Source organism: Balaenoptera borealis (genome assembly GCF_965194805.1).
Source record: "Balaenoptera borealis genome assembly, chromosome: 14".
NCBI classification, from domain to species: Eukaryota; Metazoa; Chordata; class Mammalia; order Artiodactyla; family Balaenopteridae; genus Balaenoptera; species Balaenoptera borealis.
This window is the reverse complement of record NC_138875.1, coordinates 65,262,353-65,288,267: the sequence shown is the minus strand read 5'-3', so window position 1 is coordinate 65,288,267 and position 25,915 is coordinate 65,262,353. Positions and strand designations below refer to the sequence as shown.

The window sequence follows — 25,915 nt, the reverse complement described above, 5'->3', positions numbered from 1 at the left end:
CACGCCTAGAGCCTGTGCTCCGCAACAAGAGAAGCCACCACAGTGAGAAGCCCACACGCAGCAATGAAGACCCAACGCAGCCGAGAATAAATAAATAAATTTTTTAAAAAATTGTTAGAAACAACCTCAGCGCTAACTGTTCATTGTTCATGGATCAGAGTCAACTGATACATCTACTCAAAGGAATATTATATCAAGTCCCTAAAAGTGATTTTTACAAAGTTTTTGTAGCATGGGAAAATACTAATGAGCAGTGTTGACTGAGAAAATAACACAGCCTTTGTTATGTATAATATCATCTCAACTGTGTGAAAGAAGATGCACAGGGAAATTCTACAAAACGTGTCCAGAGATGAGCAGTGGTTCCCACTGAGTGATGGGGCTGTGGGCGTGGGGTGAGTCATCACAGACTGGAGGGTCGGCTCTTTGAGGCCTTCTCCGTCCACTTCATGAGAACCCACTGGGACTGGCCTCAGCCCGAAGAAGGACTTCACTGGCTCTTGGAACCGACGGGCCCAGCAGGGCTTGGATTCCGGGCGTAGCCGCTTTGCCCAGAATCTGGACTTTGTCATTCAGCGTTGCCTTCCCCTGTTCCATCTTTCTTGTTAACCAGCCTCTTTTCTCGTGGTGACACGATGGCCACCAGCATCTCCAGGCTCACACTGACCTGTTTCCTGATAGTTTTAGCTCAAGTGTGGGGCTGACGCTCACTTCCTCTGTGTCCACACCCTTGACAGTCATTGTGGCCAAGAGAACCTGGTGAATGTGGCCGAGCTGGTGTCACCGCTCCCACGGGCAAGCCTGAGAGCTCCCGCATGGCAAGTGCAGCTCCGTGTGGTTAGAGAGCAGGGGACACCGGTGCGCAAAGCCAGCAGACGGCTGTCGGCGCGTGAAGAAAGATGAGGAATTCTGTTCTCTTGGTCCCACTTTTGTTTTTCGTTTTTTGTTTTTTGGGAGTTTTTTTTGGCCATGCCATGCGGCATGCGGGATTTTAGTTCCCCAACCAGGGGTCGAACTGGTACCTCCTGCAGTGGAAGTGCGGAGTATTAACCACTGGACTGCCAGGGAATTCCCCTATTTTTTGAAATTTTTAAAAATGCTGTTCTTGTGAGAAGTCTGTGTCCATTTCTCAGATAACCTGGTATTTGAAAAGCCTCCAGACTTTATTACTGCTCCTGTAAATGCGTATACATACATATAAGTTCTCAATGGGATAATAAGCTGTATCCTATTTCATTACCTACAGAGAGTTTCTGTATACAGAGAGTGAGAGTCCTTAGCTGACAATAGATTTAGGGGTTTTTTTAACAGATGGCATTTGAAATCCTGGAAGAGGCTGGGGAGGTGAAGAGTGAGATGTATAAAGAGCTGGACAAGAATCTTCCCTGGGCAGTGCGGGAGGGATGGGGACTCTTGCAACCTGTAGAGGAGATGGACACAGATAACGGCTTGTGAGAATGTGGCCGAGTCCAGCACCTCCACGTGGCACAGAGGCCTCCAGTTCAGGTCATGGGTGACCACATAAGAGGAGTGGGAATACGGAGACTGAAAGGACTGGGCCAGGTGAGGGCAGCAGGGGGAGCCACACAGCAGGGAGGATCGACTTTGGGTGGGGAGAGGGTCCCCTCTTTCCACAGAAGGATGCATGTGGATCTGGTGGAGGAATGTCCAGGAAGGTCACCCCTGGGGATCTTGATTTTCTCAGAAGGATGTGCTGAGAGGAATGAGGGCCAGTGGGCAGGAAGGGCATGATCCACCCATGTGAGTAGAGAAGGGCTGACCAGGGCTTTCCCCGAGCTCTTGGGGACCATGATAAGATTAAAGATCTTGAGTTTTTGTGGCTCAGCAGTTCTTGGTAGTGTGCTCCTTAGACCTCTAAGGTCCCCAAGATCCTTCCAGGGGGTTGGTGAGGTGAAAACTTCTTTCATGACGACACTGAGGCATCCTGCACCCTGTCCCTTGTGCTGCCATCTGTGCTCAGTGCAGGGCGAGGCGGCAGTGCCAGCCTCCCAGCTAAAACCAGGGCAGCTACGTGTGAGGTGCCCTTGGTGAAGCAGCACAGAGAACTTGCTTTGTTGTGTGCTGTCCTTTGTGCCAGTCTTTTTAGTGCTCCATGTGACAGCGTGGGATAAGTGCACGCAGAACACATCTGCCACGTACTGAGTGCAGTAGTGCTGTGCAGTTGTTGGAATCGTGAGTTGAATTAGCCGCTTTTTAATAATTGATCCTCAGTAGTTTTCAAGAGTAGGGCTCTGAGATCAGAAAGTTTGAGAAACACTGTTGCAGTGGCACAGTCTACACAGGTGACCTTTTTCTCTGGCCCTGCTCAGAAATTCGAGCTGAGGATGGAAGTGACAGATGGCAACCTTGATCTGGGATCAGAGTGTTGCTGGGTAGGTGAGATGGCCCCAAAGCAGTGCTGCCAGCCGGGTGACCCGCCCCAGGACCTGGAAGGAGAAGTGATTGATGAGCTGGAAGGGTGGGGTCATGTTGCTGCACACCCCCCGGAGTTAGAGGGGAGGTGTGGGCTCATGGCCACCACCAGGGAGAGTCAGGATCGTGGTCGGATGTCATCCTGGCCTTGAAGGGGCTACAGTCTTTTAGGGGAAATAAAATCTGCATCCAAGGAAGCATATGCACAGCCAGCGTGATTCATACGTCAGAGTGGTGCCAGCGGGATGCTGAGCATGTGGGAGGAGGGAGGCCGGGCTCTCTGACTGTGGGAGCAGCACCTGCCAGCTGCTTCCCATCTCCCCCCGCTCCCCTCCTGTAGCTGCGAGCAGTGCAGAAATAACGCTGCAGTCAAAGGAGGCTGGAGAGCCAGTCAGTTTTCAAGTAGCAAAAAAAAAAAAAAACTCTTTTCTTTTGAAATTGTTGGCTAGGATTGAACTTGAAGGAACTGAAAGGTCTGTTTTAGGCGTGCGTCAGCTGCAGAGCAGCCAGTTGCCTTGGAGTGCATCCCTCCTTAATATCAACAAGACTTGGAATTTAAAAATAATGCTGTTAGACTCTTGACTGTGGCTGGGCCCTCGGCTTCTCCTGACATGGATGGAGGTTATCTGAGCTCAAGGCAGTCCTTGGGGAAATGTCTGTGAGCTCTAGGGGAGGGGTGCGGGTGCGGGAAATGAGGTCGGTTTTAGTACCTGTGTTAGGTATGGTAGGGCTCTGAGGCCCAGCAGGTGTGTTCGCCCGTCATCCAGTTTGAAAATGTACTATTTGTAGAAATTCATTATGTGGGCTTTAAAAAAAAGTACTGGTTTTCACACTTCACTTTATGGACATGAAAAAAGTCCTTTGTTGTGTGGAATTTCTCATCATGTCCAACACACAGTGTACTACATCGATGATCTCCTGATTGAAGGTGAGTAGGGGTGGTGTGCAGGGATGTGCACGTGGGGGCCCCGACCTCGGGCAGTGGGGCACCCCACCCACCTGCTCTCTCCTGGCGACTTCCTGGCCAGCCGCCGGCTGCTCTCCATCGGGGAGCACATTTCCTAGTGACTACAGTGATTTTCCATCACCGTTCTTTATCCTAGAGCTTAGAGTCGGGTGCTCATTTGCAGATGGACGAGGTTGATAACCTAATAAGAAACTATTACCATGAGTAACAAGGCTTCATTAAGTAGATGCCAGTGCTTTTGTTTTTGTTAGTGTCAATACATTTTCTAAAAATGTGTGTTCTTAATAATTACCTAGTAGTTTTTAGATTTATTTCTTGGAGCCCTTGGATTTCTCAGGGGTGTCTCAGGGCCGTGAGCACCACTGGTCTGAGCATTGTTAAATAAAAGGAGACAGTTTTAAAAGAAGCCCTCTTTGTTACCTCTTTACCAGAACAGTGATGTCTTTTCTAGCATGTATTCTCCCTCATTGAAACCTACTTCTGACACTAAATACAGGAAGCATTTTGTCACATGACCCTTAACCCTGGTCCCAGCCGCTGTCAGCCGTGCCCCTTGGCTGTCCTCGCGGCCTGAGGTGGTGCCTAGACACTCTGCAGAGGGCCCAGGGCAGGCTGCTCAGTGGCCACCGCCTCCGGCTTGTTCCTGTTGGCCCTGCACTTGCTGCCTTGCTGCATTGTCGACATGAAAGAGGTGGTCAGGGCTGAACTGCCGGCCAGGTCGAGAGAATACTTGTAGTTTGGGGCCTTGGAGAAAGACGCCAGGCTGCAGAGCAGGCCAGGGGGCCTGTGCTTTACACATGCCTCTCAGCTGGGACCTGGAAGGAGGAGGCTGAAACCACATGGGAGGCAGTGACCATTGCAGAAGTGACTTTGGAGTTGACTTAAGAGCAGTACATACATAAAACCTCTGCTTTTGACCCTGCGAGCAGAGCCATGATTTAGGACAAGGTTTGGGAGCAGACTTGGGCTTGAATCCTGGGCACTATGTGGAGCCTTTGCTGAGCACATCACCTTCGTGAGTCTGGGTCTCTACTAGCAGGTGCTCAGACTCAAGCTCAGAGATGGAACAGGCACCCCTGGGTGGCGGGGGCTCCTTTAGCTCGGTTGTCTTGTGGGTCAGTGGACTTAAACAGGAAGACGAGAGAGTATTTCATTGACTGTTTCTTTGGCTTCTCACCTCTGCAAAACCTTTCTCTTTGTAGCTCTGGATTTACTGGACAAGATGTTGACGTTCAACCCTCATAAGAGGATTGAGGTGGAACAGGCTCTGGCCCACCCGTACCTGGAGCAGTACTACGACCCAAGTGACGAGGTGAGAGCCTGCACCCGCCCGGCTGAGTGGCCCTGCCGTCATGTGCCTGAGACTAGTGCTGTCCCCACAGCCTGAAACCCCTTCCTCTAGGTCCCCTGCATAGGGTGGGGCTGGGGAAGTGGAGGGGGAGGGGAGCACAGGCAGGGAAGGGATCCCAGGACTGTGGTCACGGTCTGTGGCAGGAAGAGACATGGAACCGCAGGGCCCGCCCTGAGGGTGGAGGGGAGGAGGGGACAGGTCAGCCAGGACAGTCCCACCAGAGCTTGGTGGCTTCGTGTCTGCCTCCCTATGTGCCTCCCTAGAGACACGAGAGCCTGTCATGATGAGGAATGCTGGTCACAGAGGTGCGTGTGCGAGTCTCCAGTGCACACTGGGCATCCAGGTGAAGGTGCTGTGTGTCGGGCATCTTCTGTCCAAAAGTCCCCATTCCTTGGCTCTTTGGTTCCTCTGGGGGCTCACTTTTAACTTTGTTCTCTGGAGGATAATGAAGGAAAGTGCAGTAGGAACCAGAAATGTGGATCTTTCTAGTTGAGGCTCAAATGCATAGACAGTAAGGCTTCACACTCCTGTTTTTAAAAAAGGGAGAACCAAGAGGAGTGTGTTAAAGGGGAAATGGAAGAGGAAAGGAAGAACTAACTACAAAAGTGAAAAGCAGTTACATGAAAAAGAGGAAATCAAACAGGAAGCATTTATCAGTCAGCTTCCCCTTCCACAGCCTTTCCCGGAAACAGTTGACGCGACCTCCGTGGTACATAACAAGGCAGCAGCTGAGAACATGGGACCTGGGGCTCTTACTGCCCTGTGAGCTGGCGGTTTCCTAAGCCCCACGTCCTACTTTCAGGCTGGGGTGGTACCCCACACCCCAAGGGGGCCAGGCAGATTAGAAGGGTGGCATGTGTAGGGTCCCGTACGTCGAGCCCTCCTTCAGGGAGGGGAGCTGCTTGTTTTTCTCTTTTCCCCCTTTCAAGAGGCCAGGGCCTAGCGCAGAGTTTGGGGTGCACGTTTCCTTCCCCTTAATACCTGGTGTGAGGGTGACACGGATAAGGTCTGGGGTGCCTGGTAACAGCTGTATCGTCATCAGGTTCTGTAACATTGCATTCATTTGGGGGCGGGTACTTACAAATCAAAATATTAACTGACTAATTACATCTTTTATCATTGAGTATGCATGGAGGTTTTTTGATATGAATAGACAGTATTAGCTTTCTGGTTATTTACAGAGAGAGTATACTAAAAAAAAAAGCGAAAACTTGCAGAAAAAGACAAGAAAGATCACTTCGTAGTCTTGTTATGCAGTTATCATTATTAAAATTTTGGAGTGTTTCCTTCTCAGTCTTATATTTCTATATCTAAATTTTAAAAATAAAGTAGAATTCATTCTGTTTAACACAAATATGGGCATTTTGCCATGATTTTCACCTTGCTTGCGGCTTCATTTTTTAATGGCTCCATAATATTTCTTCATATAAAGATAACCGTAACGTATGTAATCAAATGCATTTATTCAAGTATTGAAGGTCTTGATTGTGTACACATACCACCACCAGCAGCAGCCCTCCCATCACAGCAGATTCCTGTGGCTGCCATGTGCATGCAGTGCCTGAAGACATTGGAGAATCATGTGGGGACGCTCCCTCTCACTGGTTCAGGGCTCTCGGGAGGTGCACTTCCGGGACTGGGGCGCAGCACAGGGCTGCTCATCACAGGTGCCAGTCCTGCCGTCTCAGTTCCAGAGCCTGAGCCGTGGTCTTTCTGTGGAGCAGTGAATGACTGCCTCAACCACAACCACTTTTGTCTAAACGTTCTGTTTTCTTTTCAAGCCCATCGCCGAAGCACCGTTCAAGTTTGACATGGAATTGGATGACTTGCCCAAGGAAAAGCTCAAAGAACTCATTTTTGAAGAGACCGCTAGATTCCAGCCAGGATACAGATCTTAAATTTCTCAGGTACCTGGAGCTTTACCATATAGTAAATCCTAGCAGAGGAGACAGGTAAAAAGTGTTTAAAAAGAGGAAACACAAATCTCAATTTTAGAGAATGTACGGAACGGGAGAGAGAGTGGGGCTTGTTGTGTTAGAACTCTATAGAAATGAGCAGTGAGATAAAGAATTATGACCAAGGGTTGAGGCACCTTCTGGGGAAATGTTTTGGACAGACCAGCCCGGGACAGCTGAATGGCCGGGCAGCGGGGTCTGCAGACAGGTGATCGAGGGGGCTCCGGGCAGGGTTACGAAGTGGGGGAGTTCTGCAGCGGTGGGCATTGGGGGTTCTCAGCTGGATCTTAAGTCCATTCTCTTCCGCCTGGGCCTTTTTATTTATTTTCACATACTGGGGTCAGGCTGAGGGTTGGTCTGAGGTTGCCTGTGTTGGGCAGCATCCAGGCTCGAGATCAGAAGCTGCTTGAGGTATTTCACACAGAGGGTGTGTGATCAGTCAGGAGGCTGTGGAAGGGCTGGAGAGCAAGAGGGGGGTGGTGGGGCTTCCTGCAGACGGGGGTATGCAGGAGCTGAGGGGAAGCGATGTGGTCAGCAGGCCGGGAGGGTGCCGGGCCCCTGCCGGAACTGCAGCTGTTAGAGCATCACCATTGCTGAGGAGCCCGACTGCCACTGACCCAGGGACCTCAGGGACCTGAGTCACCGCCACCCTCCAGTACCTCTGAAACCCAGGACCACCCCTCCTGAAGAGCCATGTGTCACTAGAGGCAGAAGAAGGAAGGCTTTTCCTCTCAGTGCCTGCCACTGGCAGTCCCACCAGAAGCAGCTGCCAGGGACAGGCAGCGGTGCTAAGGCAGGGTCCCAGCCCCAGAGCTCAGAGCAGGGGACAGGGAAGGGCAGAAGGGGGACCACAAGCAGATGCGATCAGCTCACCTACTCACAGAGCCACCAGGGCTGGACTGGGGCAGAGGAGAGGGTGGGAGAGGAGCTTCCAGACCCGGGGCTCAGACTGGGGTGTGGTCGGGAGAAGCAGTGACTGCAGGGGAGTGAGGGGAGCAGAGCCCGAAAGACCCCGATTACCTAACCAAGCAAGGGAGGGGGACTGGCAGGCCCTTGCTGGGACACACTGGAGGGCAGACTCCAAGCCCGAGCACATGTGCCCCCAGCAGCCAACCTTCAGGAAGTGTCTGAGCAGGAAGGGGAGATGCCGCAGGGGACAGGGAGGCCAGTCCAGTGGGGTTGGAAGCGTTCATCCGTCCACACTTCACATCGGGACAATTTCTTGAAGAATTTGTTGCACACAAGGCACTGCGCGGTCATTCACTGACAGAAGGAAACCGGCCCCTGGGACCCAGCCGTTTTCACCCCTTCCTGGCCTCTCTGCCTGCATTCACGGTGGGGGGATTGTCTCTGCCAGGGACCTGCTCTCCCGTCCCCGTGTCCGTGCCAGGTCGGCCTGGCTGCCTTGGGTGAATAAGCTTTTGTTTGGCTCTTTACAGATTAGGCCACTGATCCCTGGCCTGGAAGGTTGAGCTGAGCAACTTTCTGCACGGTCCCTTCCATGGGTTGCTTTCCTGTGTGTTCGTGGCCCCTGATTTCCCTGCCTTCTGGTTTCAGAGCATACATGCTGTGTGCTCACCCCAGTGAGCAGAACAGACAGGACTGAACGTGACCCCCGAGGAGCACGTGGCCTGAGAGGGGAGAAAGACACAGACCATCATGCACATCTTTGGTGTAGAACATCTGGGGGTGATGGAGCTATCAGTTTGTCATTGTTCATTTAATCCCCGTCATGTACTTCTTAGTGCCAGGTAGGAGGGAACGGATGGGTAAGACCCAGGCTTTGCTTTCTAGCAGCCTGATGGCAGGACCCGGGGAGTCAGGCCCAGCATCGTGGTGCTGCACCAGGGGAGGGTTCGGCCCCAAAGATGCAGAGCGCCAGGAGGGGGCGCCCCGCTGGTGGGGAGGGGCCCGCCTCTCCTCACAGGTGGTCTTAGGTCCTGAAGTGTCAGGGCAGCTGACACTGGGCAGTCTGGGTGGTGGGACCTCAGCAGGGACTTGTGGGGTGGCTGGTCAGGCAGCAGGCATAGGGGAGCGTGACAGTGACCAGGGTCCTGGGCCGCAGGACAAGGCTGCTGACTGGATGCCTACTGGAGGCCATTAGCACACGGGGACCGAGCCCACCCGGGGCCCACCCCAGCTCTGAGTATCCAGGGTTGGGGCCTGTCACCAGTGGAGGCGGTGGCAGGGGGGTTGCTCTGTGTTTAGTTCACTTCCTCCAGGCACACAGAAGGCACAGAATGTGCTTGTAGCCTGATTTTTTTCCCAAACGTTTTTTAAATGACAATTTTCACCTATTCTGAGAAGTTGAGGGTTTTACAGTAGACACCCATATTCCCACCACCCCAATCCTATGATTAACGCTTCATTATACTTTCTTTGCCTTCTCACGTATCTGTCCATCCATTCCTCCATCTACCCATCAGTCCATCTTGTTTTTTTCTGTGCATTTCAAAGGAAATTTCCAACATCTAGACTGACTTATAATTTAGTCATCTAGAATAGAAAAGTGAGTGCAGAGGAGGGTGGGGCGGGGGCGTTGTTAAGCTCTGGGCCAGGTTCTTTCACAGACATTGCCTTTTGATGATCACAGCAGCGTTCTCTGAAGTCAGCACACAGCCCAGGTCTATGACTGACGAAACTAAAGGAGTGTGTTTAAGCATTTTGCTCAAGATTATACATCGGTGGCAAAACTAGGCAGAGAGTCCAGGTCCTTTAGACTCAGAAATCTTTTTTCACCTAGATTTGCTCCCCAGGGAGATGGAGGGACCGTGGGTGTGAGTTCCCACCCTGCAGTGAGGGCAGAACTGCGCAGAGGAGAGCCTGGAGGTGACGGTGCTGTGACACACGGGGCCGCCTGGGAAACGTGCTCGCACAGCTGTGGGGGCTTCGCTGGAGGGGACAGCAGGGACCGCTTCAGAGGAGACCCTAGGTGTCCCCTGCTCGCTGATGTTCTTAGTGGCGGCTCTGAGTGATTGTAAAGGGTCAAAGTATGTTCATTATATTTTGTTTAAGGGGCTCTATTTTAGAAATGTTTCTACTGGAAAGGTAGAAAGGTGTAAGTGGTTAATACGTTGTGACAAGTCTCCGATTCCTCCAGCCTCGGGTCAGCCTCATCCTTACAGACCGTCTCCTTACCTGCTTCCCCGAGAAGCTGGGGAAGAGGAGGTGGTGCCTGCCTTTCTTCCTCCTCTGCCCGTCAGTGGACTTTCTCGGGGGGTGGGGGAGGACTGATTACTAGGGGCATTAACCTCTTGTTTCCCTTTGGTTTCATTAAAGATAAAAGCATTTAGGGCAGTTTTAGTTTTCTGCCAGCTGCTAGGTGTGGCTTCAGTTCATGGTGGCACGCCTCTAGGAGGAGGGTCACGTCTTGTCCCCGAGCCCGTCTCCCCGAGCAGCAGACAAAGACTATCCACCTGGCAGTGCCTATGAGCCAGGTGACACCTGCCGGTGGGCGTTTAACAGACCACGTCTCCAGGGGAAGGAAGGTCTGCTTTGGTCGCATCCTGACACACTCAATTACCCTCCCGCTGTCTCCACATGGCTTCGTTGTGAGACAGAGAATGTGCAGCTCTCCTCCCCAGGATGGTCCTTGGGGTGGAGGGAATTCCCGTGTCCACCCGCGCCCCACCCCCAGCCGTCTGTGCTCACAGCTGAGAACTGCTAGTCTGTAAACGGGTGGAATGGATTTAACCCAGAATATAATTTCCTCAAGTAAAATAGAGATGTTAGGAGAGTGATGGGGGACCTCGGGGGCCTCTTGAGGGATCCTCGGGCGTCTGCAGGGCTGGGGGGCCTGGCGGGACAGCAGCCATTGGGTCCCCTCCTGCCCTTCCCGGGTCCAGGCCCACCAGCTTCACGCTTCCTACCAGCACTTGGTTGTGCTTGTTGTGCTTAGTCACAGAAAACTTGAGCATTAAAAACAACACACTTTCTGCCTCCTGTGTGGTTGATTCTGACCTCCCTGCTCATCCAGAGAGAGAGACGTGCTAAGAAGAGGAGGCAGAAGCGTTTTCCACTTCACACATGTGTTTACAAAGATTCTCAGACTCTGGTTTGGACCATTGGTTAATAAATGGCATCTGGGGAATACTGACGCTGGCCTGGCTGTGAGTGAGCGTGCGTGTCTCCCCCCTGAGTGTTCTGGAAACATCCTCTGTGAAACGTCTGAGAGGAGGTGCCCGGGACCGGGGAGGGTGGGTGGAGGCAAGCCCACCCTTGAGGAGCCTCGGGTGTGACTCATGCCATGTGGTTCTGATGGAAATGACCTTTTCTGCAGGAGTGTTTTTCCTTTGCTTTTTCACTCTTCCATTTTCCTAGCACTGCTGCTGCTGCCTTTCCCACGTGGTTCACCCTTAGCTCACAGTCGGTCTGTCTGTTTCCCAACAGGACACGGGCTCCGAGGACGGGCCACGCGCAGGCATCGCTGTTCTTCCTCCCAGCTCCTGACCCCGGGCCCGTCTCCAGCCTGTCTCGGCGTGTCCACCTGACTCCTTTGAGCCGTTCGGAGGGGCAGTTTCTGGTAGTTGTGGCTTTTATGCTTTCAAAGAATTCCTTCAGTCCAGAGAACTGTTCCTGGCACCCCTGTGTGTGTCGCCCTCCGGTGACCTGTGGCAGTACGTACTTCAGGGCACCTACTGCTCACCTTGCTTTAGTCACTAATCGCTTTCTGGTTTGAAAGATGCTGTGGTTCCACCCTCCCTAGTTCTCCCTCCCGATGCCCTGCTGACTCCGCCCTCACCGTCGGTCACTGCGTCTCACCTTTCGGGAGGGCGGCGGCTCCTCGGGCACTTTAAGGCAGTGACGGCCCCTCTTTGCACTCCTCTCCCACCCTGCCGGGGCCCCTGCAGCTCGTGCTCCCGCCCCTGGACCCTGTGGGTGCTCGTCAGCACCTCTCCTCGTGTCATGTTAATCCCTAGCAGATGTGAGGTATATGTACTGCTTGCCCAGCTTTTAGAAAATTCAGTCCTTTTTCTAAATAAAAGGAAGAAGTCCTGCATCGGGCAGTTCCACCTGTACCATTTACAGGGGCACAACACTTGCCAAAATGTGTTATATGCAATTCTGGGTGTTTGTAAGACTTATGCAAAAGGATGTAAAGTGGCAGCTTCTCTCGGGATTTGGTGAGAGGTGCGCGAGGTCATGCAGGCTGCCCAGGTGGCGTGGGGCTGAGCTCCACGCCCAGTGGGCACAGGTGCCACAGGCGCTGTGGCCATGCTCGACGCCTGAGGGTCTAGCGGAGAGGAACACTGCATCTTTCAATGAGAAAGTGTACACTTCCTTTTCCTCCTACAGCATGTCAGCATCTCAAGTTCATTTTCAACCTACGATATAACAGTTTGTAATAAAGCCTCCGTGAGCTCATGACTGGAGCACTGTTCTGTCGTCAAGTGCTCGCTCACGTCTCTGATGTCACCGAGCTCAGGCCGTCAGGAGCAGCTAGCACTAGGTTCTGCGTGCGTGGAGCCCTAGCCCCTGCCCTCCTGAGCCCTCTAGTGTTTGTTCCCGCCGCCGCACCCTGTGGTGTGGACTCGGTGTTCTGTCCCGGTGCGGTGCCTCCTCTTGACTCCCCCACTGCTCTCTGTGGTGAGAAATCTGCCTTGTTCAGTAATTACTGTACCCTCGCATGACTGTTACAGCTTTCTGTGCGGAGATGACTGTCCAAGTGCCACATGCCTATGATTGAAACAAAAAATCTATTGTTACCTCTGAGTTGTGTTCCACGGAAAATGCTATCCAGCAGATCACTTAGGAAAAATAATTCTATTTTTAGCTTTTCATTTCTCAGCTGTCCTTTTTTTCTTGTTTGATTTTTGACAGCAATGGAGAATGGGTTATATAAAGACTGCCTGCTAATATGAACAGCAATGCACTTGTAATTCATGAAAATAAATGTACATCTTCTATCTTCATATTCATGTTAAGATTCGGTGTTGATTTCCTCTGGATTAGCGGGTCCAAATGGACCGTCAGGCTCAGTCTGTGCTTTAGAACAGAAAGGCTTGCAGGCCTCCCCTTCCCACCGGGCACTGCCCGAAGACTTTGCTTTACGTCAGGTGATTTAGAAAGGATTTCTGGAGGGTTCTTTTTTCCTTCCACACAGCAGAGAATCAATTCTGACATGTTCGTTTCTTCAGATCATAGGTCTGCAGTGTTCTGTCAGGCTCTGATGAAGCAGTCCAGATGTCTCAGGTTGGATTCTCTGATTCTTTCTAAAGAGGGCCGGCCTGTGTCCCAGTTGAGTGCTGGGAAGGGCTCCACCCCCCACCCCCCAGCCCAGCGTGCTGGTGATCACACCTCACGGGCCAGAGCAGGTGGCTGACTCATCCTCAGAAATCAAAACTACGTCTAGGTTTTTGCCCTGAGATACGTGATTTTCACCTCCATGCACAGAGCTGCCTTGTGAAGGTCCACACAGCATTGAAAAGATACAGAGATTTGACTGTTCTTCGATACGTTTTTAAAGGAGCATTGATAGTTTTATTGCTCTTGTTTCTTTGTACTTTTAAAATGGAATGTTAGCAGTATTATGAGGTTAACCTGCAGTCCTCTAACTAGAAAGAAAGCCATAGCCTTGGTTACTAATCCCTGGGGACTCTAGGCTCTTTCCCCTCCCCCTCACTGGTACCATGGAGTCAGATGGGCATGAAACCACTAACTGCGTCCTAGAGTCCCTGTAGCCACAGGTTGTGTGCTTTTTACTAATCATGCCAAACTTGGTTTAACAGGTCAGGGAATTGTCTTAACCAAGGTACCTGTGAAAAGTACTAGCTGTTAGGTGTGAAAGACTCATCATTTGGATCTTTCATCTCTAAAAATGTACAGGTTAGGTCATCTAAATTCATGCTGGTGATCCCGAACGCCTCCATTACTGCTCCGCGCAGATAAGTTTCAGACCGATGGCTTTTTTGGTGTCTAAAATGTAAGCAAAAAATTCCTGTCGAAACATTCCAGTCCTTTCACTTAGTATGAAACAAAATACCTAGCAAGCCAGCGGGATGGACTTGAGAGAACTCAGGACAACTGTGCAGACACAGCCTTCAAAGCTGGTAGAGACACGCAGACTGTGGACGTGAGGGTAGAAGATCACTGCGTTGGTGCGTGGTGTGTTCACGTGACTCCTGCTACTGCAGGCACAGCGACGGGTGTGGCGGGGCCGCAGTGGTCGGTGGCTGTCCCTGAGGCAGACAGGTGTACTGCCTATGACAAGCCGAGTACCAGTCACGCGCAGACCATTCAGAGGAGACTGACCTTTATTTGCTTACGTGTTAATACAGTTTTTAAATTGGTAATTTTTCTATAGTATGGTAATAGTATGTTAATACACATACATATGCACACATGCTTTGGGTCCTTCCATAATACTTTTATATTTGTAAATCAATGTTTTGGAGCAATCCCAAGTTTAAGGGAAATATTTTTGTAAATGTAGTGGTTTTGAAAATCTGAGCAGTCCTTTTGCTTATACGTTTTAAAGCATTTGTGCTTTAAAATTGTCGTGCTGGTGTTTGAAATATGATCCTCCTAGTACAGATGAGAGGCGTGTTCCACCAGAGGAAACACGCCGTCTTCCTCACTGTGGCCGGCTTGGCATCATGGGTCAGAGACAGGAAATCCAGAGGGATACTGTAGGCTTGCACCAGCTTCCCTGAAGCCCATGGCCTTTTCTGTGCTGTTTATCCATGTAGAGCACTCAAGATCTGAAACTGCTTTGTTATCTGCTTTGTACTGTTGGTGCCTTCTTGGTATTGTACCCCAAAACTCTGCATAGATTATTTAGTATAATGGTAAGTTAAAAACAAATGTTAAAGGAAGATTTTATTAAGAATCTGAATGTTTATTCATTATATTGTTACAACTTAACATTTATTTGTGGTATTTGTGATTTGGTTAATCTGTATAAAAATTGTAAGTAGAAAGGTTTATATTTCATCTTAATTCTTTTGATGTTGTAAACGTACTTTTTAAAAGATGGATTATTTGATTGTTTATGGCACCTAACTTGTAAAAAAACAAAAACTACAAAAAAATTAGAATCATTAAATTGTGTCCGTGTTACCAAAATAACATAGTACTGTGCATGTCTAGTTTAACTGGAATTTCATACATGAAGATATGGAGTCACCTGGTCCTTTATTACGTTTCCCAAGCAAGTGCGTCTTCTGGTTTGACTTTGCTCATAGTACATGGTGATAGTACCGTCAGCTGGTGCTCTGGAGGCACTGGAAATCCTAGTGTCCAGCGGGCTGTCCAGAGTGGTCTTCAGACCTTTGGCCGTAGGGGGAGAAGGCGGTGCCACGCGCATCTCCTCTCATCTCCCTGAACTTCAGCGACCCCGCTGCTGGGCAGGTGTCACTGGCCGCCTCTTTTCAGACCAAGAAATCATGACCACAGGAGGGACTGTTGGACATTTGGTTCCTGTCACTGTTGGGCATCATGCGGTGGCTTATTTACGAGAAAAGATACCAGCAGTGTCTATGGTGAGACAGCAGGAGCTCGGCTCTGGGCCTCGGACCTGCAGCTGCACCGTGGAGCCGGCACGCTCGCCTTGAGCACGGTGAAGGTTATATACAGATACTTCAAGTGCCTGGCGTAGTACCTCCAAGCAAGCGGTAAATCTTCCTAAATGCTTTTTTATTTCTTTAAGTTTTTGTTGTGAGGCAGCACGACAGTGTCTGCTAAGCAAACTATTTTCTGTTCACCTGAGAGGAAAACTGCCCCAAACATTCTTCGGGCAAATGAGCGGATCCCGCCTGAACTGGGAGTTTCTGAGGGGTGTTTGAAGCACTGGTATTGATTGCATTTGCTTTCCCTGGAGAGATGAACACGCTTTGCTGTTGTCCCAATCCTTTAGACAACGATTCAAATGATCCTCCTCTTAGTGGACACAGGAGTCTGATAACCCTGCGTCCCCCACTTTAATCATGAGCCCCCGGCCTTAGCAGCAGTGCAGCCATTCTGGTTGGCACTGTAGATGGCATCTTGGCTGGCCCAGTTCACTGTGTTCAGTCAGAACCAGAGCATCCAGCGCTGACCGTGACTGCAGAGCAGGTGGAGGTGGGAGGGAGGGGGAGAGGGGCTGGGGTGTCTGCAGAGGATTAGCCGAGGCCTGGTGTCATGGGGGCTTGACCACCTGCGGGGCTGAGGCTGGGGGGGCGGGTCCAGGCAGACCCGGGCCATGGGGGTGCTTTCTTGAGTCCAGCGCCAAGGCTGGCTGAGGACAACGGTCATCTTCTAGAGGGGGTGGCGGTGCTCGTGACATGTTTGTCCAGGTGAAATGGGAACAGTGTCGTGAGGAGGAGGAGATCCGAGGAGGCCTGCAGTGGAGCCGACCTGAGGGGCCACGTCATCAGCGGTGACCCACGGCTGGGCGATACGGGGCCTGGGAGAGACGGCTGAGTGACAGCCACGGCCACCAAGGCTGCACAGGCACCTGCCACTGCTGAGCATGCGTGGCGGGAGGTACAGGAAGGTAGGAGGGGAACTGGTGCTGTCACACCCGGGTCCTGTGCAACTGAGGCTCCCGGGGCTCGCCAGGTCACCCTTGGGGTGGCAACAGTGAGGGGAGGGGAGAGACCCGTCACCTTGAGCTGTGACCACCCCTAGTAGACTCCGGTCACGCAGACCTCCTGCCGGCCTCAAGGCTGATCTGCTCGCAGTGGACTGGGTGCCAGGCCCTGCCTGCCAGGAAATCCATGAAGTTGCCGGCCTGTGAGGGAAGGGGGACCTCTCAGCCAGAAAAGGCCCAGAGGACCTGCATGTAGCAGCTTTGCGATAATGACCATGTCTGCGCAGGTCCACAGAGATGCGTGGATTTAAAATCTGAACGATGACAACAGGAATGTGAAAATTAGTCATTTTTATGAGAAAGCAAAGTTTTGTCTTTTTCTGAGTGGATCAGGGAGACCCTGCGGGCCATCCTCACTCCCTTCATGAGGGCCTTGAAAGCCACCCCAGTGCTGTGGACACAGAAAATAGGCAGGAGCCTCCTCATTTCAAAATTAAGGTATCTTTAATCACTAATGTCTGGACAAGTTATTTCCTGTTTTCTCCTTTCCCTTCATTCTGTTTCGTAACTAATTTCTTTCTAAAATTGGGAGTCTAAGGAATTCTGTACATAACAACATGCATTCACATGTTGGGTGTCTACATGCTTTCCCCCAGACCAACCAGAAGCAGGTACTGGGTCCTGACTCAGCCTGTGCTGGGCTGGGTCCGAGGACGGCCTCCAGCTTTTTTCTGCTGTGGCCGCAGACTTGGGAAAGAGGTGTTGAGGGGTAAAGGTGTTAGGTAAGGGGAGCACCAAATTGGGTGGGAGTTGGGGAGGATTACGCCTGAAATTCTTGGCCAGAGGGGCAGGGGAGCCACCGCCCCTTTTTCAGGAAGACCAGAAGGTAACAAGTCTGGTAGCAGCCGTGGAAATAGTGGGAGGACCAGAAAGGGCGCATCGGGGCTGGAGGGTGGGGCTGTGGCCTGGGGCACTGGGGCCAAAGCTTTCAGGTCCGAGCGCTGGCGGGTGGTTGGGGGGTCTGCGCAGCCTGGCAGTGTGGGCACACAAGCCAACTGTCCGTCCCCAGCGGGTCACCAGGCTGACCCTAAGGCCAGAGTTGGGCAGGAACCAGTGACCACATCGCCACTCACAGAAATCTATGCCCGCTTTTTACTTTTCTCAAAGCCCAAATGAGCGCTCTTACTCCACACTGAAGTGTTCCCATTCCGTGAGTGTGGGGAGCTGGCCAGCTCTGTAGGCTGGAGCGTGTGGGCTTCCTGAGGTTGAATCAAGCACCCAGGGAGCAGGAGAACACGGGTGCACAACCACAGCAATAGACCTGCCATGGGGACCAGTGGGAATGGCGCCAGGGAGCCAGAGCTGATTTCTTCTGAAGAACTGGGGTTTCTTAGATTGCTTTTGAAAGTCTCTGCTGCACTTACACATCCGGTTTTCAAATTTTCAAGCATTTTTTATCACCAGTGCCCTTTCATGAAGTGAACTCAAAATTCACCTGCTCTGAATAAGCAGGGGTGGGGCAGCCCAGCACCCCTACCTGTCTCCGTCCCACAGAGCATGATGTTTCTTCCCCAGAAGAAGCAAAAGATGATCATAGAAGCCATAGAGAGAAGAGCAGATGCCACAAAAAGGCAGCAATTGAAGAAACAAGGCCACAGAGGACACCACGTCCACAGTGGACCAGGGCGGGCCTGCAGTGTGGGGGTTACCTGCGGGAGCGCCTCACCGGTGGATTAGGTGGGGTCAGCCTCCTGATTTAAAAGTGCAGGAAACAAGCTCAGCCTGGTGCTCTTTGATGGCCTAGTTGGGTGGGATGGTGGGGGAGGTCCAAGAAGGAGGGAATGTGTGTATGCATGTGGCTGATTCACTTCGCTGTGTGGCAGAAACAAACACAACATTGTAAAGCAATCGTATTCAAATAAAAAAATATATTTTAAAAAGGGCAGGAAACATTGTTAAGACCACTGAGAAGTACAAATAGGGAGTTGGGGGGATAGATGATGAGGAAGATGAGCTTGTAAGGATGGAGGATGAAGCGTCCAGCGTTGATGCAGGGTCTGGCAAGGGCATGTCTGCAGAGGCAGCTGCATCGTCTGTGAACATGCTGGTTCAGAAGGAAACACTGGGCCAAGCAGGTTGCAAGGAGGAGGAAGTGACCGTCAGAGGAGGCCTCCCCTGGCCAGGAGGTACGGGGGGCTCAGGACAGGGGCGGGGGTTGTGTGCTGCCACCAGGGTACATTCCCTGAAAAGACAAGTAGCAGACAGTGCAGACAGAGCATGTGGGTGAAGTCAGGAGGACGAAAAAGGCAGATGATGTCATGATGGCCGAGCAAACAGGACGCCTAGTCTGCTCTCTCCCAGATGGAGGCTGGGCACAGGGCCCCTCCCTGACCACCCACCCAGGGTCGTGGGACGGCCCGGCTGCTCCACAGGGAACGAGGTCTTAGAATAACCTAGAGCCTAAGAGCTTTGGAGGGAGTCACAGACTTGTCTCTCCCTTTTTCAGATGTGGTGGCTTAGACTGGCCTGGCCGGAGACACGTAGCTGGGTGACTGTGGGGTCTGACCCCACCCCCCACGGTGGCCTGCGAGTGCGCCGACCTGGAATGACCTGGGATGTGCGTTCTCTAGTTTCCCACACTGGCTGCTGCAGGTGCGGGTATTCAGCCCACCCACCCACTGCTTCATTTAAAATCGTGTGGCCATCAGGGTAGGATGCCCCGCCTGGGTTCAGAGGACGCAGGCAGCAGGGGCTCCAAAAGGCAGGCAGACGCACCCCGAGCCCCCTGAGCGCCCGCTGTCTGGCCGCTGAGCCATTGGCCAGGCCCACTTCGGTCACTGCTGGGGGGAGGGGCGCAGCCCAGCAGGCGAAGCCTGGGCTTCGAAGCCTGGGAAGAGATGGAAGCCTAAGCCTGACGCCGTAGCTGAGGCACTTCAGGCCCTCGGGGTCTCCGCTGGTGAAATTGGGATGGTGGCTCCCAGGACTCAGGAGGACGGGTATGTCCTGCATCTGCAGTGGGTTCCACACCGGTGCTTCCCCCCTCCCCTCCCCCACACACCTTCCTTGTCATTTGTGTTTTGCTGCTTGGCTTTGCCTTTTGTTTTTCCTTGAAGTAACAGGTGTACATTTCTGGTTCTGGAAGCAGTATCAGGCCCCCAAGGGAGCTCGCCCCCATCCCTCTGGTCCTTGACACCACATCCCCACCTCTATCCACCTGGACAGCTGCCACGAGCCTCGGGGATGAGATCCCCAGGTCACGGTGATCTCCCACTCAAAACCTCTCCCCTCCTGTGGAGGGTCTGCCTTGCTGCCCACCTGCTGCTCCAGCCCCATGACCCCACGCCCTTCCTGGTTCTTCCCTCCAAGCCCACCCCCTGTCCTGGCTCCAGTGTCAGAACAAACTGGAGGCTGGAGACCACAGGCAGGGAGCAGAGAGATAAGCCCCCCCCAGGATGGAGGCCAAACCCCCCTTTGTGGCAGCCCTGCCACCAGAACTGAAGAAGAACTAAAGAATGGCACACTTCGACCAGCATCTCCCCATTTCCCCCACCCCGCAGCCCCTGGTAACCATTCTATTCTAGTTCATGGCAGCTCATCGTTTTCATTGCTGAATAAGAGTTCATTGTATGGATGGACCACAGTTTGTTTATCCGTTCACCTACAGAAGGACATCTTGGTTGCTTCCAGTTTGGGGCAATAATAAAGTTGCTATAAACACTTGTGTGCAGGTTTCTGTGTGGACATAGGTTTTCGAGTCATTCAGGTAAATACCAAGGAGCACAACTGCACCAGGCACAGTTTTAAGGAAGAAATTATATGGATTCTCTAAAGTTTATTCCAGAAAATAGAAGCAGAGGGAACACACCTAACTCATTCTATGAGGCCATCATTACCTTAATACCAAAACCAGATAAAGACATTACAAGAAAGGAAACTACAAACCAGTATCTTTTATGAATGTAGATGCAGAAGTGCTCGACCAAACACTAGAAAATGGAATCCAATAATGTATAAAAAGAATTATATGCTATGACCAGATGGATTTATTCCAGGCATGCAAGGCTGGTTCAATTCTTGGAAATCAGTTGACGTGAGCCATCACATCAACAAGCTAAAGAAAACTCATATGAGCACATCAATAAATGCAGAAAAAGCATTTGACAAAATCCAACACCCATTCATCATTAAAACTCAGCAAATTAGGAATAGAGGGGAACTTCCTCAACTTGTTAAAGAGCATCTATTAAAAACCTACAGGTCACATACTTAATAATGAGAAACTGCATGCTTTCCTCCCCAAGATGAGGAACAAGGTGAGGATGTCTCCTCTCACCACTCCTGTTAAACATTGTACTGAAAGAGGGAAAAAAAAAAAAAAAAAACCTTGTATCTTGTACCCAGTGAAATTATCCTTCAAAAATGGAGAAATAGGGACTTCCCTGGTAGTCCAGTGGTTAAGACTCCACACTTCCCCTGCAGGGGGCACAGGTTTGATCCCTTGTCGGGGAACTAGAATCCCGCATGCTGCGCAGTGTGGCCAAAAAAAAAACAAAGTACTTTCTTAGACAAACAAAAACTAAAGGAGTTTATTGCTGGTAGATCTGCTTTGCAAAAAACGTTTAAGAATTCTTCAGAGAAAAGGAAAATGATACAGATCAGAAATTTAGATCCATATAAGCATTTAAAATATTCCAGTCCTTTCCTTGCTTGTGTGATTTCTGACAAGAAGTCTGCTGTAATTCCTATCCTTGTTTCTCTATAGTTAAGAGAGTTTGTTTGTTTTATTCTGGCTTCTTTCAAGATTCCCTCTTTGTCTTTGGTTTTCTGCAGCTTGGATATGATATGCCTGAATGGAGATTTTTGGGTATTTATCCCATTCAGTGTTGTCTGTGATTCCTGGAATCATGATTTGTTTTGTCATTAATTTTGGAATATTCTCAGCCATTATTACTTTAACCATTTCTTCTGCCCACCTTTCCTTCTGGAATTCCCATTGTGTACATGTTATACCTTTTACAGTTGTCCCACAGTTCTTGAACATTCTGGGGTTTTTTTTTTCATTCTTTTTTCTCTGTGTTTTAGTTTGAGAAGTTTCTAGTGGCATATCTTCAAGTTCACTGACGCTTTCCTCAGTGGCATCCAATCTACATATGAGCCCATGAAAGGCATTCTCCATTTCTGTTAGGTTATTTTTCCCTAGAATTTTCTTTTGATTCTTTCTTAGCATTTCCATCTCTCTGCTTCCATTACTCATCTGTTCCTGCATGTTGTCCATGTTTTCCATTAGAGCCCTTAGCATATTAATTGTAAGTGTTTTAAATTCCCAGTCCAGTAATTCCAAAATCTCTGCCATGTCTAGGTCTGGTTCTGATGCTTCCTTTGCTTTTCAGACTGTGTTTTTCCTTTTCTCTCAGCACATGGGTAACTTTCTGTTGAAAGTCAGACACAATCTATTGGGTAGTAGAAATGGGATAGACCGGCCTTTAGTGTGAGGTTTTTGTTTTTCTGGCTAGAAGTAAGGCTCTGCTTACTGTTTGTTCAGCTGTAGGTGTCAGAGGCTGAAATGTCCTCCAGTATCCCTGCTTTGTTTCCCCTGTTGTCCCTGGGTTTCCCTAGAGACTCCTCTTTCTTAGGTGGAATCTGAGCCTTGCTGTTCTTTCAGCGGTAATTCTCTGCAGTATACAGGAGCCCTGTTGATCAGGCAGAAGACACGGAGGGAGAGGAAGCATTTTCTGATCATATGATTAAGTCTCAGTCTCCTAGTGGGCCTGTGACCCTCACAAGTGCTTCTCGGGGCTTTTTGGCCCCCTTAAGTAAGACGGAAAGGCTAGGGAGGTGATTTAGGTCTACCTTTCCCCTGTGTTGGATGAAGCTCTGAGAAAGTCCTCTCCCTTCCTTGCTAGCTGACCTTCCTTGTGGAGAACAATCTGGGCATGTTTCCCGATGGTTACTTCCCCCGTCCCTAGACATGCACAGGGGATTTTGCTTCAGTCTTCACTGTGAGAACCTGGTGGGGTTCCTTGGAGGTAAAACTTGTGAAAGTGTGGGGCCCTCTTAGACTGGGTCCCTATGACTTTTTAAGTCTCAAGCCAGTCCACTCAGCCTCCAGCATTTCTTCGATGGTAACATCTTTGATGTTACCGTTTATGGGGTCATTTGAGTGTTCCTGCCAGTTCCTGGCCCCGTGGTTTCTGTTGCTGGTAAGCTGTGATTCTCTCTTCCAGTTTGTGGGGTTGGGGTTGTCCTGTGACAACCATCTGATGGATCTAGAAGTCACTGATTTTCAGTTTATTCAGCTTTTTTCTTGCTGTGAGGGCAGGTGATGACTTCCAAGCTCTTTACATGTTGAAGCTAAAACTGGAAGTTAGTTTTGCACTTGCTGCCCTTCCTAACAAAGGCATCTAGAAGGGCAAGGAGTTGGCGCAGCAGATGTAGCTGTAGAAAACTATTAAGTCTAGTGTCTTGGACAAACTGGAGGATTGGAGAAAAACATGTCCACATCTGATTTCAACACAGACCCATAAGGACAACAGTGCAGGAGACACCACGGGAGCCAGGGGCACATCTGCCATGGGGACCCAACAAGAAAAGTCTATTTTCCAAAACATAAAAAGAACCTAAAAAATACGAACACCTTGCCTCATTCCCAGCTGATAGGCAATCAAAGAACATTGTCTGCTTACAAGAGGAAAAGTACCCAGTGCCATTAGTAAATAGGGAAATGAAAATGAAAATAAAGACACAGTGCCATTTTGTGCACACCCTACTTTCAGGGGTTTTTGTTGGTGGTGGTTTGTTTTTTTGTTTTTTGTTTTTTTAAGCAAAGGTGAAATTATAAAAGCTGAACATTGTGAAGTTGTAAGGCATTGCTAACAGTGCTGTAAATGAATACGTCCGGCAGAGTGACAGGAACAAATCAGAAGATGTGTTTTGACTCAGTAATTCCATTACTGGGATTTTTTTCCCAGACAGTAATTCTAGGGAGAACAGCCACGTGTACAGAGGTGTTTGTCCAGCATTATTTGTAAGAGCAGAAAGAAGGTCAGTAGCCTGCATGCCCAGCATTAGGGAATGATCTAGGGGACTTAGCGAGTGGACACAGTGGTGACAGTGTCCGCGTGTCCTCACTCACCTCCTCTTCCCCCACACGCAAAGCCGAGCCTCACTGGGGAATCAGGTAGCTTTCTGTCCACTCCTCTGGAGTGACTTTGCCTCTTCTCTCATCCACTTGCCAGGAAGTTCCTGGAAAGCATGCTGCGTGGTTTGCTCGGTTGGGTATGGCCGCCGCCTCCCTCAGACTCTGGTACAGAGAAAGTCTCCACTAAAGCCTGATGCGCAAAATAATGGGCTGTGGACCAGCAGCATCACTGTCACCTGGAGCCCATTCAAAAGCGGAATCTCTGCTGTAAGATGGCAAACTTGACGGTATGTTTATTTTCCCACAATTAAACATTAAAATGCAGAATCTCAGGCCCCACCTCAGACATACTGCATTTTGGTAAACGTTTTAACAAATTCCCAGGTGATCTGTTTAAATTTTGAAAGTCTCTGTCCATTGGTTATACAGTTATTCTCAAAATATAAATCCCCATCGTTAGTTACCATTTCTTGTTAAAACGCAGCCTTGATTTTTCTCTCACTGCGGGAGACTGGTTTTAACTTCTCTCGGACCCCTTCATTTGCACCAAGAATGGAGAAATCACAGCAGCAGCTGGCGGACTCCAAGGACAGCAGGATGCCATGGCAACCACTTCCATTGGTAATTTAATTTCATCTCTGCTTTTACATCTTTCTTTCCTCAGTCCTGAAGCTGGGAAATTTTTTTAATTTGGAAGGAACGTAAGATGCCTTGTGGTTGCTATGCCGACAGCAGCTACTTCCTAATGGGCTGGAATATCACACAGGAAACCAGCAACAACGCATAGGCATAGATTTTAGGCCTCAAGGGGCTACAGCGAACCTTCATCCCCTCGCTTGGCTGAGGGCTCCAGGCCCCACAGCCACGCACCAGCCTGCCTTGAATTCCCTACGCAGGCTGCTTGGCCAGGCCACCCAGGGGTCTTAGGCAGACAGGGATGGAAGGCAGGTGGGGGGACCCTGTTGGAGAATTGCTTTTGGTCTTTTTCTACCCCTAAAACCCAGTGTATTTGCTTGCTGGGGCTGCCATAACAAAGCACCACAGACTGGGCAGCTTAAACAGCAGGATTTATATCTCACAGTCTGGAGGCTGGGAGTCTCAGATCAAGGTGTCGGCTAGTTTGGTTTCTCCTGAGGCCTCTCTCCTTGTCTTGTAGACAGTCATCTTCTCCCTGTGTCCCTGTATGATCACCCTCTGTGTCTCCATCTTCTTATCTTATAAAGACATCAGTCAGATTGGATTAGGGCCCACCGTAATGGCCTCATTTTAATCTAATCACCTTTAAAGACCCCCATCTCCAAGTACAGTGACATCTGGGGGGACACAGTTCAGCCAGTTGACACCCACCTGACTGGGTCCTCGGGGAGGCTGCCTGCACCCCGGCCTCCGGGACACAGCTGAGAAGGAACCAAGCCCCTGCCCACCATGGCTGGCGTCCTGGTGAGGGGAGGGGGCAAGAAACCAAACCAAGAAGACACTTGCTGGGGGGTGTTAAGGAGGGAAAACAAATCCAGGGGATGTGAGGCAGCGAGTGGTGGGCACGGTGGTCCCCCGAGCTTGGAGGGCATGGGGACACATTTGAGCAGAATCCCGGGAATGAGGGGCCTTCAGGAGAGGGGATGGCAGGTGCGGAGTCCCCGAGACGGAGCGGAGTGGCAGGAGGCGCTGTGTCTGGAGGCGGTGAGCAAGGTGGGGCTTCCTGGGAAAGAATTTACCATCGCCCCTTGCTTCTGGGAGGTGGTCTCTCAGCCCTCACAAGAGCACCCATTTGCCTGGGGGCCTGGAGCCTGAGATCAGTAAGTCATGCCTGTGTGATGGAGCCCTAGGAAGAACTCTGCCCCTGACCCTGTGAAGGCCGAGTTTAATCTGGATCCTTTCTCTGCTGTAAACTGAAACCATGAGTGTAACACTTTCCACGAGTCCTTCTGTGAGACGGTCAAATCTGAGGGTCATCTTGGAGACCCCAAGCCTGCATTTGGTGTCAGAAGTCCCCTCCCAACGTCCAGCTTTCTCAAAGCTTGAGGGGACAGAAGCAGGAAGTTAGGGGAGCCGGGGACCAGCCATGCCACGTGGGGCATTGGAGGGACTCTGGCTTTTAGTCTGCGCGAAGCAGAAAGCTCCTGGGAGCTTTCAGAGGTGGCGGATCTGGTTGTTATTTTAAAAGCATCTGTCCACAGAGAACACAGTTAAGGAGGCAAAGCCTGCAGCTCAGGGCCACGTGGGCTGGGGCAAGGATCTAGGCGAGAGAGGAGTGTGGCGTGGCCCTGGGTGCGGGGGCGGCTGCGGGGTGTGATGGGGAGAGAGGAGGTGAGGGGCTGGGGGTTCTGGCCAGTGCTGGGAGGGGGCAGAGCCTTCTGCCGAGGTGAGGAAGAAGGCAGCTTGATGGAGGGTGTGCAGAGCTTGAGGTCTCATGGACCTCCGAGGGGGATGCAGTCGGCAGCTGGACGTGAGCCTGGAGTGCGGGGCTCAAGGGAGTTGTCAGTGCTGGGAACTGTTGGGGCCCCAGCCTCAGGAGGGTGGGAGCGCCGGTGACGCGGGGCCAGAGAGGAGGAGAGAGCAGAGC

At 50.9% G+C, this 25,915-nt stretch overlaps 1 protein-coding gene across 1 annotated transcript in view; it reads left to right on the top strand.

The window, feature by feature from the left end:
• The window catches only part of MAPK1 (mitogen-activated protein kinase 1), an 86,860-nt gene extending 74,242 nt beyond the window's left edge, over window positions 1–12,618 (top strand). The window contains exons 7-9 of the mRNA XM_082353932.1: window positions 4,603–4,712; window positions 6,533–6,658; window positions 11,096–12,618. Coding sequence (XP_082210058.1) covers window positions 4,603–4,712; window positions 6,533–6,649 — 227 coding nt within the window. The 3' untranslated portion in view covers window positions 6,650–6,658; window positions 11,096–12,618. The remainder of the gene's footprint in view (window positions 1–4,602; window positions 4,713–6,532; window positions 6,659–11,095) is intronic.
• The last annotated feature ends 13,297 nt before the right edge of the window (window positions 12,619–25,915 follow it).